Source organism: Onychostoma macrolepis, chromosome 13, assembly GCF_012432095.1.
Source record: "Onychostoma macrolepis isolate SWU-2019 chromosome 13, ASM1243209v1, whole genome shotgun sequence".
Taxonomy (NCBI): Eukaryota; Metazoa; Chordata; class Actinopteri; order Cypriniformes; family Cyprinidae; genus Onychostoma; species Onychostoma macrolepis.
In genome coordinates, this window is record NC_081167.1 from 2,824,209 (window position 1) to 2,843,705 (window position 19,497).

At 38.3% G+C, this 19,497-nt stretch overlaps 2 protein-coding genes across 2 annotated transcripts; both read left to right on the forward strand.

Moving 5' to 3' along the window:
- The first annotated feature begins 59 nt into the window (after positions 1-59).
- klhl31 (kelch-like family member 31) lies at positions 60-6,177 on the forward strand. Its single transcript, XM_058796622.1, has 3 exons — positions 60-231; positions 1,606-2,808; positions 4,185-6,177. Exons 2-3 carry the CDS (start codon positions 1,634-1,636, stop codon positions 4,915-4,917), a joined length of 1,908 nt encoding a protein of 635 aa, XP_058652605.1. The 5' UTR covers positions 60-231; positions 1,606-1,633; the 3' UTR covers positions 4,918-6,177.
- A 1,328-nt stretch (positions 6,178-7,505) lies between these two features.
- On the forward strand, positions 7,506-19,385 carry gclc (glutamate-cysteine ligase, catalytic subunit). Its single transcript, XM_058796905.1, has 16 exons — positions 7,506-8,059; positions 9,685-9,797; positions 10,510-10,692; positions 11,930-12,043; positions 12,525-12,583; positions 13,073-13,209; positions 13,334-13,408; positions 13,856-13,972; positions 15,420-15,558; positions 15,814-15,926; positions 16,063-16,155; positions 16,902-17,006; positions 17,182-17,263; positions 17,412-17,524; positions 17,613-17,733; positions 18,038-19,385. Exons 1-16 carry the CDS (start codon positions 7,910-7,912, stop codon positions 18,217-18,219), a joined length of 1,896 nt encoding a protein of 631 aa, XP_058652888.1. The 5' UTR covers positions 7,506-7,909; the 3' UTR covers positions 18,220-19,385.
- Positions 19,386-19,497: the final 112 nt, after the last annotated feature.

The following is a 19,497-nucleotide window of genomic DNA, read 5'->3' on the forward strand; positions in this document are numbered from 1 at the left end:
ACTACATCAAAAGCATGTTTACGCCAATAGGGTAGTTTAATTATTTATGACCTCTTGGTGAAATAACGGAGCACCAAACGCTCCGCACTATTTGCGCAATCCCTTCTTCTCTGTGAGAGGAGGAGTTAAGCAGCTCTCTACTCGGACCTCTGACGGGCGTCTCTCTCTCCTGCACACCAACTTGGAGGTGCAAGTCTGTCCTTCTCCTCCACCTACTTCATCTCGACATAGGTAAGTGCGTTATACTTGTCTTTATACAAAAAGTTGTCGTTGGTTTATTACAGAACCTTTGTTTAACAAACAACGACCTTCTTATCAATTAGCATTTTGGCACAAGGGTTCTTGAGTTGATTATATCAATCTTGGTATAGGTTCTTCTGGTCAGTGTATTGGGTTCTGGTTTTTAAAGCACCAAAATAATGGTGCTTTTTTTACAGCATGAACATTTTTATTTTTTTTAGATATGAGTGATTAAGTTATTGTTAGTGGGAAAGTTTCTTCTGTTTCATCAGGCTGTACGTTTGTTCTGATTGGAGCCTCTTTTCATATAGTGTATATATATATGTATATATATATATATATATATATATATATATATATATATATATATATATATACACACACTCACACACATACTTATGTGTGCATGTTGGTACAATTACAACTTGGTACAAATACAACACTCATAGACCCTAGGAGCAGTATTATTTTACTTTAACAAAATAACAGTTCTTCACAAATAAATAGGTTATAAGTTATACTACTGAAATGACAGATGGGTTTAAATGACTTAGAGTCTATAAAAGGAACCGTAGAGCAATGGTACACTGCCTTTCTATTCTTGGCCATAGTTGTGATAACTTGTGACAGATGCAAAGAGAGGAATGCCGAGGTGATATGCTGCGATAACAACTCTTAAGAGTTAATTTTGGTATTTTAAAGAGCATTAGTATAAAGCTTTACACTTCTGAGATAACTTTTTGTTTTTGAGTTGTTGTTTTTTTTTTGCTTCTTGTTAGAGTGACCCCAATAGTTAAGCAACACTGCACGTGGTTTTGAAATATGAGAAAGGTCTGTCACTACACTATACAGACTGGTTCAGTCTGAGAATGTGTTGTTTTATTTGCTGAAAACAAGTCAAATAGTATGCAAAATTGCTGAATTAATGATACATAGGGCATTGTAACTTGAAATATATATTGCGCAATATTAAAATGTTGCATACATTGTTTGAGAGCAGGATTGCAACCAACTATACATTTTCATATAATCAATGATTTGGCTTTTTCAAAAATTGATTCTTGAGCTATGACTTTTGGTAGGCTACACCCAGTCTTGTCTATTTGTTAACTTCCTTTTTATACAAGATTATGGTTGCTAATAGATAGTCATATGCTGAAGTATAAGTTTAGCACATTTCAGTAGATGTATATTTGGTCAAAATGTAATAAGTTGGTTAAATTATGATGTAAACATAGAAAGCAGTCACCTCCTGCATGCTAACAGGTCAAGAGTAATGGATTTGTTCAGATTTGTCTGTACACATGTGTTAAAATTGGTTCTTCGATTCATAATGTGTTCTTATTTTGTCAAAATTCTTTTTAGGTCTTGGCTGTGACCCATCACTACAGTCATGGCACCCAAAAAGAACAAGGCTGCGAAGAAAAACAAAGCTGACATAAATGAGATTACAATTATGGTAGAGGACAGTCCCACCAACAAAATCAATGGGCTCAACACTCTCCTGGAAGGTGGAAACGGCTTTAGTTGTATCTCAACAGAGGTCACTGACCCCCTCTATGCACCCAACCTCTTGGAGGGTCTTGGCCAAATGAGGCAAGACAGCTTCCTCTGTGATATGACTGTAGCAACCAAGTCCAAATCATTTGACGTTCATAAGGTCGTGATGGCGTCCTGCAGTGAGTACATCCAAAACATGCTCAGGAAGGATCCAGCCCTCAAGAAGATTGAGCTCAGTGATTTGTCCCCAGTCGGTCTGGCTACAGTCATCACATACGCCTATTCTGGAAAACTGACCTTGTCTTTGTACACCATTGGTAGCACGATATCAGCAGCCATGCTGTTGCAGATCCATTCTCTGGTGAAGATGTGCAGCGATTTCTTGATACGGGAGATCAGCGTGGAGAACTGCATGTATGTTGTCAACATCGCCGACACGTACAATCTGAAAGAGACGAAAGAGGCCGCTCAGAAGTTCATGCGGGAGAACTTCATTGAGTTCTCAGAAATGGAACAGTTCCTAAAGCTCACCTACGAGCAGATCAGCGAATTTCTCACGGACGACTCGCTCCAGTTGCCCTCTGAGCTCACAGCTTTCCAGATCGCAATGAAGTGGTTAGACTTCGATGAGAAGAGGTTGAAGTATGCTGCTGATCTGCTGTCCAGCATCCGCTTTGGAACCATCTCACCCCAGGATCTTGTTAGTCACGTGCAGATCGTTCCCAGGATGATGCAAGATTCTGAGTGCCACCGTCTGTTGGTCGATGCCATGAATTACCACCTGCTGCCATTCCAGCAGAACATCCTGCAGTCCAGAAGAACCAAGGTCCGTGGAGGCCAACGAGTGCTGCTCACAGTGGGAGGCCGGCCTGCCCTAACCGAAAAATCTCTCAGCAAGGACATTCTCTACAGAGATGATGATAGTGTCTGGAACAAGCTGACGGAGATGCCCGCGAAGAGCTTCAATCAGTGTGTTGCTGTTTTGGATGGCTTCCTCTATGTGGCTGGTGGTGAAGACCAGAATGATGCTAGGAACCAAGCAAAACATGCTGTCAGCAATTTCATCAGGTAAGATCCGATGTCTTTTCTATACGATCGCTTAAAGGGATGGTTCACCCAAAAATGAAAATTCTGCCATTAATTAATGTGCCTCTAGAAGCTTGCGTTCTGCAAGTGAACAGCTCATTATAGTGCTATCCCAAAGAGGCACAAAATCACTTTCACAGACTTTTACATTAAATGTTCCCTCCTGGTGGAATGACCTGCCCAACTCAATCCATCTTCAAGAATCAGCTAAAAACACATCTCTTCCATCTTTATTTGACCCTCTAACTCTAGCACTCTCTATTCTAATTCTATTCTTAAAAAAAAAATTAAATACTTGCCCCTTTTAGACTTGCACTCTATTCATTTACTAACTGCTTGTTTTCTTTAAAAAACTAACTAAAAAACAAAAAAAACAATAGCTTCTCTATTTTTTTGTATTCTATCTATTTGTTTTCTTTTATTTATTACACAATTAACAGAAAGCAAGAAAAAAGACCTCTAACACTAGCTTGCTCTTTTCTTTTTCTATTCTATCTGTTTTCTTTTTATTTATTATATAATAAAAAAAAAAAAACTTGCTACATGTACTGCATTAGGCTAACTGAGACGTGTTATAGCACTTGCATATTGCTCTTTTGTTGATTTTGATTGCTTCCATTGTCCTCATTTGTAAGTCGCTTTGGATAGAAGCGTCTGCTAAATGACTAAATGTAAATGTAATTACTCACCCTAATGTCGTTCCAAACCTGTCAGACCATTTTCGGAACACAAATTAAAGGGGTCATATAACGATGCTAAAAATAACTTTATTTTGTGTATTTGGTGTAATGCAATGTGTTTACATGGTTTACGGTTCAAAAAACACATTGTTTTCCACATAATGTTTATGAGAATACTTTTTGTGTGCAAAGAAAACAAAAATAAGGACTTCATTCAACAATTCTTCTCCTCCAAATCAAGCCTTCTGCCATTAATGAGAGTACCTCTGCACGTAAACAATGCATGCACGTGGTTCTGCTGACGTAGAGCGTGCATGCGCTGCGCCTTGTTTACGTGCAGAGGAACTCTCTTGAATGAAGTTGTTATTTTTGTTTTCTTTGTGCACCACTAATGTCACATGGACTATTTTAATTATGTCCTTACTACCTTCTGGACCTGGGAACATTGCAGTTGTGTTGCTGTCTATGGGAGGGTAAGAGAGCTCTCGGGTTTCAGCAAAAATATTTTAATTTGTGTTCCGAAGATGAACAAAAGGACCTGGGTTTGGAACGACACGAGGGTGAGTAATTAATGACAGAATTTTCATTTTTGGGTGAACTATCCCTTTAAGTGTCTAAAGTCTATTGGCATGTATTTTTTCGAAGTGATGCATCACTCACGAGTATTTCCCTCATCAGATATGACCCTCGATTCAACACGTGGATCCACCTGGCAAACATGATTCAAAAGCGCACTCATTTCAGCCTCAACACCTTCAACGGCCTCCTGTTCGCTGTAGGGGGGCGCAATTCTGACGGCTGCCAGGCATCTGTCGAGTGCTACGTTCCATCTTCTAACCAATGGCAAATCAAAGCGCCAATGGAAGTCCCTAGATGTTGCCACGCTAGCACGGTTATTGATGGCAAGATCTTGGTTAGCGGTGGTTACATTAACAATGCCTACTCTCGCTCTGTCTGTTCTTACGACCCATCCACCGATAGCTGGCAGGATAAGAACAGCCTGAGCACCCCGAGAGGATGGCACTCTTCAGCGAGCATTGGAGATCGTGCCTACGTTCTCGGGGGCAGCCAACTGGGAGGACGTGGCGAGAGGGTCGACGTCTTGCCAGTCGAATGTTACAACCCTCACTCCGGCCAGTGGAGCTACGTCACCCCCTTGCTCACAGGAGTGAGCACAGCTGGTGCTGCCACCTTGAATAACAAGATTTACCTCCTGGGTGGCTGGAATGAGATTGAGAAGAAGTATAAAAAATGCATTCAGGTGTTTAACCCCGATCTTAACGAATGGACTGAGGATGACGAATTGCCAGAGGCAACGGTTGGTATCTCATGTTGTGTTGTCACCATCCCGACACGCAAAACACGAGAGTCGAGGGCCAGCTCTGTATCGTCAGCGCCAGTTAGTATATAAGCAGCGAGGGAGTAGTGGGGACATGTATTTGAGTTGCTAAATGTAATAAAATTTTACAAATTTTTATCTTACTGTTTGTTCAAAGAAATTTTACTCACAGATGCCAAGATTAATTGTCAGTTTGTGGCAATCTCGGAAATGTTGGATGTCAAGTCAACATAGAAAATGAAAAGTTCAATTATGCATACAAAGTAACAATTATTTATTTGAAAACAACTAAAGATGGATGCATTTCGAAGATGGTTCGTAGGTTGTGGGAACAGGAAAATTCAGAGAGATTTGTCTTGGAGGTAGATTTATTGTTTATAAGGTTTATGGAAAAGGAAACGCATACAAACAACACATTTGTAAAATCAATAGTTATCATTTTGATTGGGAAATTATTTTCCAAGTGGGGCCAATTCTCCGGTTATGATTTGATTAGTCCCTTAAAGTGCAAAATGAGTTAATTGCAACATTGCAAGCTGTCCAGATATATTAGACATATTGATCCTTTGATCAACAAACAATGAAATAACCTTTAAAAAATGACTGCTAATACTTATTACTGCATTATTTTCCAACGATGCCATTCTATTTGCACTGGATGTAGTATATATTTATTTAGGAAAGTACACAATGGAGCAAAGATTGTATAGATTGCTTGAGAAAGCCAGATTTTAACATTTCACCTACAACCCATGAGGAGTAGGTGTTCATACAACCAGGCAGTTTATTTGATCATGTAATACACCGACAAAGACAGAGACAGCTGGCTCTTGGAAAATCAAGCAAGTTAATCATAAGCAGGGTTCCTGGCAGGAGGGAATCATTAGGCCACAGAGAGAAGGACACATATCCTCAGCCCTGTAGCATTTTAGTTGTGACCCTGTTTGAAAAACAAAAAAAACAAAAACAGACACTATGATGGTTTGGGTAATGATGTGAAGAACACTGAATAGGACATAAAAGGATATACAGTGGTGGCATATTTTGTAAACTGAGAGTATAAATAATTTTGAAAAATTTTGGGCCTGAACTGTCAAGAGGACAAGTATAAAATCCGCTTTGTTTCCTGATGGTTCATGATTTTTAATATTCTGGTTAGAAAACATTGTATGATAGGGGGAAAAAATGTGACAACTGGACACATTTATTACTTTAATAAGGTATTGCTTATTTAAGGTAAATCAATGGATAGTATTCACAATATACATACTGTAATACATGTTGTCAAATAATAAAGCTCTGCATATTTATTAAAGCTTCTTAAGAAATGTTGCTGTTGACATTTTTCTTGGAATCTATTTTGAACAATGACTAGAGAGAGAGAGAGAGAGAGAGAGAGAGGCATGTTTCCTTCATTCATACCTGTTGAAAGACACATCCAACCAATGAAAGACATTGTTTTTGCATTTCTGTTTATTGCAGCTAGTGGCACAGAAATAGCTACGTAAAGCACTACAAAAGGCTTCAGGCTTAGTTCACCCAATAATGAAAATGATTTTATTTACTCACCCTCCACTTGTTCCAAACCAGTATACAGAAAATGTTTTTCTTCTGAACACAAAAGAAGGTATTTTGAAGAATATGGTCAACCAAACAGTTGATGGTCTCCAATGATTTCCATAGGTTTTTTTTTTCTCTTCTTCTTCTTCTTCTTCTTCTCCATACTATGGAAGTCAATGGGGTACATCATCCATCAACTGTTGGTTACCCCTAATCTTCAAAATATCTTCTGTTGTGTTCAGCAGAAGAAAGAATTTCATACAGGTTTGGAACAACTCAAGGGTGAGTAAATGATGACAATTGAATTTTTTTGGTGAACCTTTACCGTTAGATTTTCAAGTTCACTAAGTAAACATAACGGGAGTTGGAGTGGCAGCTAACAGACAGTATGACAATGCAAAATGCATAATAATTATGACGATGACAAGTGAATATAAAAGCGGTGACTCCTGACCTAATAGCAATAACCTCATTTGCTTTATCCCATTCACATGATTGACATCTTCAATATAAAGTTGAAAAACAAAACCATCTGCAATGATTCGGGAACATGCTGTAAGTTATTTAATGGTTATATACAGTATATATATATATATATATATATATACACACACACACACATACATATAGATAGATAGATATACACACACTGAAAATAACAATTAGGGAACATACTGTAGCCTATAAGTTATTTAATGATTATAAAATATAAATAAAAATAAAATTAGGGAAAGTCCTGAGCAAGTTATTTAATGGCTTATACATATATACATAGTTAAGTTATTTAAGAAAATAACCATTAGGGAACGTTCTGCTTGCTGTTTTTGGTGTTACCTCGAAGCCTAACATAAATGTCTTGCTAAATAGCATATCCAAAATAATTTAATAAAAAATGTAATACTGAATAAACTGAATAAAAAAAACGACAAGAACGTGTGAATGTGACCTTCATATAAGAAGAAGAAGAAGAAGAAAACGTTTAATAAAAACGTTTGACGTTTAATAAAGACCAATCGCTAATCAATCACCCATTCCGCCTCCTCCATTTTGCGCTGTCATGATTACTAAAGCGCATTCGAACCGATCGTCGTGTTACCTTCTCCACACCGTCACCGGCGCACGGGACTGCTGAGTCATTACGTGACGTCACCGCCACGACAAGGTCACGTGCTCCCCGTTCACGTAAAGTGTCTGTGCGCGAGGAAGGGATTGTGACACCGCTCGCGCACTGCGATCAAATATCAGCTGCTCGCAATCTGACACGGCTTTATTCCGTTACAGTCGAGGTGGCGAGAGACCGTAGCCCGTCCTTGACTCGGAACCGCTAGGAAGTGAAAAGCGACTACATCCGCGTTTAAAACGAATCATATAAGGCCTAGCGTGCGCGAGCGTTAATTTGTCGTTTAGCGTTAGTGTTGCGAGTGAAGCGAGCTCGCGGTGCGCGGCGGAGGAGACGCAGAAGTCCGAGTCCATAACAATAAGCGAGGGATCGTAGGTTTGTGCTATGGGCTTACTGTCACAAGGGTCACCGCTCAATTGGGAAGAGACCAAGAAACATGCTGACCACGTTAGAAAGCACGGCATCCTGCAGTTCCTCAACATCTACAACAAGGTCAAAGATCGACAGAAGGATGTGCTGAAATGGGGAGACGAGGTGAGGCTCTTTCTCATCTTCATAAATGCACGGTATAACAGCATGCGATGGAGAAACACGTGCTTGCGAGTGCAATGATGCGGTGGACCAAATTTGGATGCTGCTTGTGAGCAGGTGCGCCGTTCAGCTCGCTTTGTGTTATGCATGCCTTCAACTTTGTGCATTGACACTCGACTGGATGCATGGTTCTTAAAACCCTTGCGATCTGAAGGCTAATGCTTACAGTCTTCTTTAGTTTTGTTGTAGGCAAATACAATTCGTGCGTATGCATGCTTGTATTGACCAAACTAAAACTTCACCTCGTTTCGACCTGACTGTTTCCGCTCGATAGTGAAGAGAAAGCGGTCTACGAGTGTGACCCTGGACCACAAAACCAGTCATAAGGGTCATTTTTCGAAATTGAGATTTAAGAGATTTAAATAAGCTTTCCTTTGATGTATGGCTTGGACGAGATACAACTATTTGAAAATCTGGAATCTGATGGTACGAAAAAATCTAAATGGTGAGAAAATCGCCTTTAAAATTGTCTAAATTAAGTTCTTAGCAATGCATATTACTAATCAAAAATTAAGTTTTGATATATTTACAGTTGGATATATTTACTTCATGGAACACGATCTTTAATTAATGTCCTAATGATTTTTGGCATAAAAGAAAAATTGATAATTTTGACCGATACAGTGTATTTTTGGCTATTGCTACAAATATACCCCAGCGACTTAAGACTGGTTTTGTGCTCCAGGGTCACACATGACCTCCTTCAGTGATGTTTAAAAATGACCCCAGGATGAAGTTGTGTGAGACGCTGCACAGCTGAAGCTCAAATTTAGATACTTTGATTTGATTTCACTCCATATCCTACCATTTGTTTTTGTTTTTTCTCAGTGTTGATGAGTTGGTTATTATTCTCAAATGTGGAAAATCACAGTAGTAAGATATGAGCGGGTGTGTGCAAACTTTCCACTGATATACAGTATTTATAATAATGCAGCCCAGACATGTAAAGATCTGCCCAGTTTTTTTTGTTCACAGATTTTATGACAATTACAAAATCCCATTTCCATGGTATGAGTGGGCGGTTCGTCGTCTTTTAGTGAGCTCTTGCTCTTTTTTTTTTTTAATATAACTGTTCTTAACCTTGTACTAAACATTTCGAATAAGGGTGCCTAAAAGTGTTTTCATGTACAAACTTGCAGTTCATGTAGGATCAACAGGCTGTCAATTTCTAAACCTCCTTTTGAAATGGCTTTTCATTTCATTACCTTTGTTCGGCCAGAAGACGTCGATGGGTTTATGATAAAACCTGCTGGAATGTTGTTGATTTAGGTGAATCTTTTGTTCTGCATTGGTGGATTTAAAAGGCCAAGGGAATGGCATTGGGATAGAAATGTCTCGCTGCATTTTTACTTTCATAATGATGTATGTTATGAATGTTTGGAGAAAAATAATATTGTGCTTTGTCATTGTTGCGTTTGCAATTCAAATCCACTCACACATAATTTGCATAATACCTCAGTGAAAGAAACAGTGCTGACAGAAACTACTTTTACTTGTGGGTAATATTTTGTGGCTTTGTTAGTAACGTGACCAACTGTGTTGTAAAAAGTGTTTGAAACATCTTGCAGGTGGAGTACATGTTGGTGGAAATGGATGCCAAAAATGAAAAAGTCCGCCTAGTTCTGAACGGGAAGGATGTTTTGGAAACCCTTCAGGAAAAGGGTGAAAAGATCAACCCCAAGTGAGTAACCTTTCTAGTGGGATTTATTTATTTCTAGTGGGTCAGATCTATCCATAAGAATATGCATATTTTGGTAGCATATTCAGAGTTTTGCTACAGGGTCACTGAAAAGGGCGCCCCGTCCCAACACAGCACTTTCAACCCCACATGGACAATCTGAGATGCCACCTATTAAAACTATTGCATCAGCAGTAGACTGATACATTGGCCGCACTATTTCCTCATTTTAAGGTGCCTCTTGTGGCATTTCCAAATGTGTGACTCTGGACCGTGAAACCAGTCTTAAGTCAATTTTCTGAAATTGAGATTTATACATCATCTGAAAGCTGAATTAATAAGCTTTCCATTGAGGTGTGGTTTGTTAGGATCGGACAATATTTAGCCGAAATACAACTACTTTTAAAATCTGGAATCTGAGGATGGCAAAAAATCAAAATATTGAGAAAATCACCTTTAAAGTTGTCCAAATGAAGTCCTTAGCAATGCATATTACTAATCAAAAATGAAGTTTTGATATTTACGCTAAAATTATCTTTATTTAATATCCTAATGATTTTTGGCTATATATATATATATATTTTTTTTTTTTTGTCCCATACAATGTATTTTTGGCTATTTATGGATGACGCGACAAAATATTGATCTCTTGCTTTGTAATGCCTTTTTGTACGAGTTTTCTCACTGGTTGATTGTCAACCTTGCACATTTGCAGCCACCCCACTCTGTGGAGGCCGGAGTATGGCAGCTACATGATCGAAGGGACCCCCGGGCAGCCGTACGGAGGGACCATGTCCGAGTTTAACACGGTGGAAGACAACATGGGAAAGCGGAGGAGAGAAGCCGCATCTGTGCTTAATAAGAACGAGACACTCCTCACAGTTACATCATTTCCCAGGTAGTTATATCTTCAATCTTTAACTGTAATCCAATATTAATATCCATATCCACCTGAAGTTGTGCAAGCATTGCCAAATGTCCTTTAAGGATTTGCATGTTTATTCAGGTTTTGCATTGGGCGCAGAACACATTTTAACAACTTTCTTGACGTGAGATGTTTTTCCTGATGATATTGTCTTAGTGGGTGACCTTTTGCACTTTAATAAAGTGTTTAATTTCCCAAAAACATCCACCAGTCACTTTACAGTAGTGAATGATGCATTTCTGTGGACAAAACACATCAGAAAAATAGTGGAGGACACAAAGTGCATGATCCAAGTTATCAAAAACATGACAATACTTTATATTATGTGCTTCAAACAAACTCCTATGCATATAGTTCAATGTGGTTTGCCCTTTCAATGTGTGTGTGCTGTTTGTCAGTGCATAACTTGCTTGATTTTACCATTATATCTTTATATGTGAAAGTTCGAAAATCCTGCAGATATTTCCTTTTTGCATAGTTCATCCTGGCAGAAAGCAAGTATCCGTTAAATGTCACAGACTTCACTGAACAAGCTCCAGCATGCAAATGCGCTTCAAACAGACTGAGCTCATTAGAAAGGGAGTGCAATTAAATCTGACTACAAACTTGATTTTGCTTGCATGTAGCATTTTAAACCTTCAGGTAATTGAATTTGTATGAGGGAAATAACTTTTGTAATGGGGTATAAATGTTATGATTATCATATACAGGTGAGAAAACATAACTTTTACCAGTGAACATTTATCCTGCTATATATATATATAATATTAGTTTTTAAATCTTTTTTTTTTTTTTTTACTTTTTAAACAAGCTGAAATGATCTCCAAGATCTCCTCCATTGTTTTGGCCAGATTTTGTTGATGTCAAGTGACATTGTTCAATTAGAGTTAATTTTGCTTCATTTATAAGAAGTTCTATTACAGCTTTAGCAGTCTTTGTATTCCGTGCGTATTGTTACAAAACATGTAAAACGTATGCTTCTAAGCACAAAACTCCTGTCCCGTTCGAGTGATTTAGGTGTGTCTCGTGTGTAGATAACATTCACCCTTTACCCCAAACACTTTATTGACCCTGATAAAAGATGCAGGCTTATATTTGTCTCTCCATGCTATTAAATCATTTATAGAGTTGCAGTGTAATATGCAAATGTGTGCATTTCTGAATTGCAGTGCGTGGTTATATTTTTCTCTTTGTGTTTTGTGTGTTTTAGGTTAGGCTGCCCGGGCTTCACTCAGCCAGAATACAAACCCACACCTGTTGAAAAAGGGGTGTCCAAATCGCTCTTCTTCCCTGATGAGGCCATCAACAGACACCCTAGATTCAGGTGAGAGATCATGTGTCCCATGCCTCTGTCCAGATTCGTTTCAGTTCCTGAATCCAGCTAAACTTCCTCTGATTTCATGTCAAAATGGGCTGTCGTGAGTCCAGCGGTTTTACATTGCAGCTGAAAGTGTTTGAAGTGACGTGTAACACAGAACAGCGTGAAGCTGTTTGCGTAAGCTAGAGCTCCGAGGCATTACAAGGGGATTATGGGGAGGCCAGTTGAATAGACAATGATTGTTCACATACCAGTAGCCAAGAGCATTTTACAAAGTGCTGCTCATCTGTAGAGTTGTTGGTGGTCACTCATGTTGACCGTAAGTGAAGGATTTCTGTGAACCTGCACTGTTTGTGCTGCAGACATGAATTGTGCAAAAATGAATGTTTATACTATGTAATGTTTAACGCATGGTTATTGCAGTTGAATAATATGGATCCTTTAGGTAATGCATCACTAACAGATCTCGTTCGTTGATGTATTACAGCACTCTGACCAGAAACATACGCCACCGGAGGGGCGAGAAGGTGGTGATAAACGTACCAAGTAAGTGTGTTGTTTGTTTTTTTTTTGTTGTTGTTGTTGTAAATGATTGACTTCTGTTTCTGTAGTTGAAAGTCTTTCTCTGGAAATAAAATTAACAGAGTGTATGTGGTTTCATTTGATCTACTCCTAATGTGAGTGAATGAGATTACATTATGATGACCCAGAAACTTGAGCACTACCCAGTGGATACACTGGAGATTTTCCTCCGTATACAGTTCAGTAACTCCTCATGAACGCGAAGCATGTGCAACACGACGAGGTGCTGCCTGGTGACATGCTGTAAAAACAAAATCAAATGACACGGATAACGCTGCTGTTCATATTGCAGCAAGTTAAGAGAAAGATTAATGTGGAAGAAGGTGCTTTTATTGCTCTGTAGCACACTCTGCAACATATCAAATTTGTGGTGCATGTGATTATTAAAAACAAAATCAAGATCTTTATTATATTTCTGCATGTCCTCAATTGCTTCTCTTTTGACTCGCACAGTTTTTAAAGATAAAAACACCCCGTCTCCTTTCGTGGAGGTGTTCCCGGAGGACGATGGAGAAGCTGCCCGGGGAGCCCTGCCTGATCACATCTACATGGACGCCATGGGCTTTGGCATGGGTAACTGTTGCCTGCAGGTAAAATGTCTTTTCCTCCCAGAAACCTGACCATTGTTGCCTCTCACTGATTTGCATTGAGGATATTTAAGTCAAGTGACACTGGTTGACATTAGATCAATGTTGTCCACCGCTGCCATTGCAGGTGACCTTCCAGGCCTGCAGCATCAGTGAGGCGCGCTACCTTTATGACCAACTGGCCACTTTCTGTCCCATAGTGGTAAGAAAACACGGCTTAGAGGAATTCTTACAACAGAACACGCTGTCCATGTGAAAAGGGTCCAAAAACAGAAAGTAAACTTTGCTTCACAGAACAAATGACAATTAATCACTGTGTTTATACTGTTAAATAAATTGTATATAAATGTGGGGAAAAGGTCGCTGCAGGCGCAGCAAACTATGCATGATGTGATCGCTTGTAAGAGGGAGATGTGTGGTACACTACTGCATTCAAGAAAAAATTACATTTTAAGATCCCAAACTTCTAGCTTTTAAAGGGCGTCTTCTAACTTTGACCTTAGTTGAAAATTGACCATCTTTACCACACGTGAAGTTATATATATATAACCCACCCTCATCTATTTCACACTCCTGTGTGGTTAGCGGTTGTACAGCCTTTTAAGATGCTTGTCCAAAGTTGTCTTTATTGCTTTTTCTGTTTGTGCAGATGGCTCTCAGCGCTGCCTCGCCGTTCTATCGGGGATACGTGTCAGACATTGACTGCCGCTGGGGTGTGATCTCTGCGTCTGTGGATGACCGAACCCGAGAGGAGCGGGGCCTGGAGGTGAGAACCAGATCCTGTCGTCCAGTTTTTCTACTAAAATGGTGCTTTGGCTGATGCTCGGATCTGGCCCGTTTCCACTGGCTGAAGAGCCAAATGTTACGACATAACGTGCACACAAACAAACAAACAAAAAAAGATTCATAAGATAATAGATTTCTTGGAGGGAATTGATCTAGGCTAGATTCCCTGTGCAATGTATAGAGCAAATTATGGAACAAATAATGCTGTCTTTTTGACCCCAATTCCTTCCACTAATTATATAAGTAATTCTATAATTATAGGCTGCATGATGTTGTGTAATGCCCACATCCAAACAATAGACCCTCCCATTTCAGTAATGATTACAGACATCAGTCATCCCAGACTTGTGTGAATCATACATGAGTAACAGACAGCCTCTGTAATCATTTTAAAAGAAAACTAATCCAATCTAATTGGTGCTTTTTAAAAAAAAATTTATACCACCACACTTTGTATGTGATCTGTGCTGGCAAAATGCGTCAGATTGTGCATGGGGCAAATTTTGAGCTACAGGCAAAAAAAAAAAAAATACGTAAAAATGAGTCCATTAAGCCGTCCTCTAGTGATCCCAGTGCACCAAATAATAATTAAACGTATAAAAGTCGCACCCGAAGTGCCCGCATGAAGACAGCGCGTGATCCATACACAGAATTACAGTATTTAAGTATTCACGCAAACATAATCTGTTATGTCTTAAGTGAAAGTTTGAGAAACTTTTGGGGAAAACCATCTGATGTGTAACATTATATTAGATCCACGCAGTACAGTAGGTCTTAATATATAGGCTGTCTGTCTCATCAATGTTAATCTAACAATAAAAGAAAAGATTGCTACTCTTGATTGAACTGCTTTTGTATTTTTAACAATCAGTTTATTTGTAATGAACACACTAAAGTGATTTTTATATTTGGTTATTTGTTTTTCTTACTTAATGCTTTTGTTGAGATGTAAAATGAGAAAAATACAGTATAAACTTGTTTCTTATATTTGCTAATTTTTATTTTTTTTTTTTTAAATAATAAGATTAAATAAAAAAAAGCTATATTGTGATTTATTAATATTAGTAAGGATCATTAAGAAAATAATTGGAGAAAAAGATGCAATGTTGCTTGGTGATTTTTCTTTGTGTAGCTCATCTATCATTTTGACCTTTTAATTAATGTAAAAATACAAAAACAAATTTTGTAAAGTTTTAATCTGCACACAATATTTGCAAATAATGAAATTAATGAAGAATGTTCACTGTCAAATGACAATTAAATCTGCGTGTATAATAATTAACAAGGCTGTCAGTAGAGCGGATGTTTGGATATCACTAGCTGTAGAAGTTGAGCATGTCAGCTGCCCACGTCCTTGTGAAACCTCGATTGCTCTTTCATAGACATGGTTAAATATGAACGATGTTGTGTTGTTTCTGTCTCTGCAGCTGCTGAAAAACAACAAATTCCGGATCCATAAATCACGATATGATTCGATTGACAGCTACCTCTCCTGCTGTGGTGACAAATACAATGACATTGAGCTGACCATAGATGAAGATGTCAACAAACAGCTCCTAGATGCAGGTAAAGAAACACACACTGACACCCCGTCTACAGCGGCTTGAGGCTGTGTGTACTCACTGGACACATCGAAACTGTCTTTGTCCTCGTGTCAAAAGATGCTGCCACCCCACTGTAGACCGCATCGTTGCTTATAATGGGTTCTGTTTGCTTTTGACACTCGCATCCGGTTTAGACGGGGTGTGAGAATCATTGAAGCAGGCCGCTTGTCAGCTCTGTGTGCAGTATTTTCAAGCGTGCTGTACTGCTCTGTTGCAGGCATTGACAAACTGCTGGCACAGCACATTGCACACCTCTTCATCCGCGACCCGCTGTCGCTCTTCCAGGAGAAGATTCATTTGGATGATGAGAACGAATCGGACCACTTTGAGGTAAAGTTAGCATCTGATTTTTATTGTTCTTGCAAATTGAAAATTGATCAGCGGGAAAAAAAAATAATAATAAAATGAAATGTCAATGTTAGACCAGTTTTCACTCACTTTGGTTAAAATTGCATGCGTGTTGCAGAATATTCAGTCAACCAACTGGCAGACAATGAGGTTCAAGCCCCCCCCTCCAAACTCTGACATCGGATGGAGAGTCGAGTTCCGTCCAATGGAGGTATTAAACAAACAGCCGTCTGCCCGCTGTCTGTGTGCCAAATGATGCAAGCAGACGCGGCTTGACTGGCTGTGTGCTTAGCAAAGCAAACGTCAGTACTCAGCCACCTACAGTTTGTTCAAGCACAACACACCAAACTCACAGAATACACACACACACACACCCGTATAATATCAATTTGATCTAATATAAAGTGTCTCGTGTAATTATAAAATACTATATGGACTAAATGTGACCCTGGACCACAAAACCAGTCTTAAGTCGCTGGGGTATATTTGTAGCAATAGCCAAAAATACATTGTATGGGTCAAAATGATCCATTTTTATTTTATGCCAAAAATCATTAGGATATTAAGTAAAGATCATGTTCCATGAAGATATTTAGTGAATTTCCTACTGTAAATATATCAACTTAATTTTTGAGCAGTAATATGATTTGCTAAGAACTTCATTTAGACAACTTTAAAGGTGATTTTTCTCAGTATTTTTATTTTTATTTTATTTTATTTTTTTTACACCCTCAGAATCCAGATTTTCAAATAGTTGTATCTTGGCCAAATATTGTCCAATCCTAACAAACCATACATCAATGGAAAGCTGATTTATTCAGTTTTCATGTAAAAATCTTTCACAAAATTGTCCCTTTTGACTGGTTTTGTGGTCCAGGGTCACATATATATGCAGTCATTTGACTTGTGCTTCATGTTTCTCATGTCTTTTTTTTTTTTTTTTTTTCTTCTTAATAGGTTCAACTGACAGATTTTGAAAACTCGGCTTATGTCGTGTTTATCGTTCTCCTCACCCGTGTGATCTTATCTTATAAATTGGATTTCCTCATTCCATTGTCAAAGGTGGGTTACTCTTTGTGTAAGTTTTGAAGATATTAAAAGGCAAAAAACTGGACATTCTACTAAGACAACCACCAAGAATTATACGTGTGTGTGTGTGTGTGTGTGTGTGTGTGTGTGTGTGTGTGCGTGACATTTGTCTTTCTGTTCATTAAAGCACTGCAATGTTTTGTTTTAGGTTGATGAAAATATGAAAGTAGCCCAGAAGCGAAATGCAGTGCAGGAAGGCATGTTTTATTTCCGGAAGGACGTCTTTAAAGGTTAGTTGACATTAAAGTTAAATAGAGGTCTTTATCATTCATATCAACAACGAGCTGTGACACATTTTGTAGGCACAACTAAAATATTGTGGACATTTTTAACACTGCATGCTTGTTCCAAATTTATGTTTTTTATTATTATTTTAAGGCTGCAACCCAGTGTTAGATTCGCCCTCCACAGCTCAGAATGGAGTGGAGAGTGAAGCTAATGATGGTGAAGAGTTCACACTGATGAGTATTGACACCATCATCAATGGGAAGGTGTGTGTTTGTCTGCTCTATAGCTTCAGCAATAAGCTCATGCAAGTTGAATGATACTTGGTGTGAGTTTTATTTTTTTTATTTTAAGGAAGGGGTGTTTCACGGCTTGATACCGATGTTGAACAGCTACCTTGAGAACATGGAGGTGGATGTGGACACGCGCTGCACTATTCTCAACTACCTTAAACTCATTAAGAAGCGTGCTTCTGGTATGTGAGAGGTTTAGGTTATTTACAGTGGCAGTGCTGTGTTTCTGTTCTTTAAACATTCTATTTTTTTTAGTTTCTACAATTTATTAACTTTTTTTTTGTGGTTTATTTTTTGCTGATAATTGTATTTCAGTTTTTAAAACATTTTCATTTAATTTAAATATACACACATGCAAATCTGTTTTGTTATGAAATGCAGTTATTTAAATGTGTATTTTTGGCAAACTAGTTCACTCATTTTCATTTTGGATCGTGTTATTGATATTTCTTGTAATGTTTGTCTTTACTACCGTGTTGTTCTCAGGTGAGCTGATGACGATGGCTAAGTGGATGAGGGAGTTTGTCGCCAAACATCCTCAGTACAAGCAGGACAGCGTCATTACGGACAAAATAAACTACGACCTGCTGCACAAGTGTGACAGAATCGCAAGGGGGGAGGAGAAGTGTCCGGAACTTATCGGAGACCCGGTTAACAGAGGAAAATAAAGCCCGCTTGACACGGCGAATCCCGAATCACTCCTTTGCATGAGAACGGAAGACCACAGCAGTTCAGAAATTAAACGTTTTAAGAAAATATTTAAAATGGCATGTGTTTATTGCTGAGGTCAGCCAAAGGTTTGTTGAATTTGTATATAGCAGATTTTTATTATTCGCAAATTATTTTAATAGCTTAAACAGATCCATGATGTAATTGTACTCTGATGTGTACATATTTCACGTCGGTCTGAGTTTTTGAGAGATTATGTAAATGTAGCAAACACTAAATTGTACATTAGTAATATTTTCGTTGTTGAAATGTAAATACTGTACTTCATCAGGCCACTAACAAGTGTACTTTCTTTCTTTTTTTATGGATGAAACTGTCGACTTGCTTTGCAGATTCTTATTCCTTTGGCTTTTAATATCGTACCAATTAAGACAAAGATTTTAAGGCACTGGTTTTGATGCAAGCCTGTATGCAGCACTGACTGAACCAGTGTAGCAATTGAAACGGGGCCAAAAGTTGAAGACCGTAGTGGTGTGCAGTGCATTGTGTTTTTCAATAACAAATGATATTTCATAATTTTAGTGTTGGAATGACGGCTAGATTTATACTATCTGAAGTTTCTTAGTAGTTTTGTTAAGCTTTGCGTAGCTGCTCCACCACTAGAGGGTGCAGATGATCTTTTTTTTAATTGAAATAATGGAAAGATAAATTAGATTAAGCTATAGTTTGTTAGCTTTAGCATCTGTATATGGCTTCAAATAAAGTGATTCCTGTACATATTCAGATTGAGTGAAACACCTACATCGGCAAACAATGCCTTTTATAGACCACTGTCATTTCTTTGGCGTTCATTGCAGCCTTGTGGAAACGATCCTTTAAATGCTATTTGTGTGGAATGTTTGTACTTTAAAATTCAATTCATTAAATCATATGATCAGCATCAGGTAATGAGAGCTGTTACACAAGCACATGTCAGGCGGAATGGTTTTTTCCCTTCGTTGGTCAGAGGACTGAATGTGCTCGGTGAAAATACTAGTGTTCCAATCTATTATTACACTTATTAATTTGACCTTGTTTTCATTAAGCATATGACACTTGTATAGTTTATATTGGCTTGAAATGCAAGTTTTAACATGCCTAGGCCATGAATAAAAAATAAAATGTGTCTTTTGATAACATTATTTTCAGTCAAGCTATAGGTGAAATTAAATATAGGGATTTTTGCAGTTCAACTAATTCAGGTTGTTCATCAATGAAAGATTAAACGGTGTATCAAA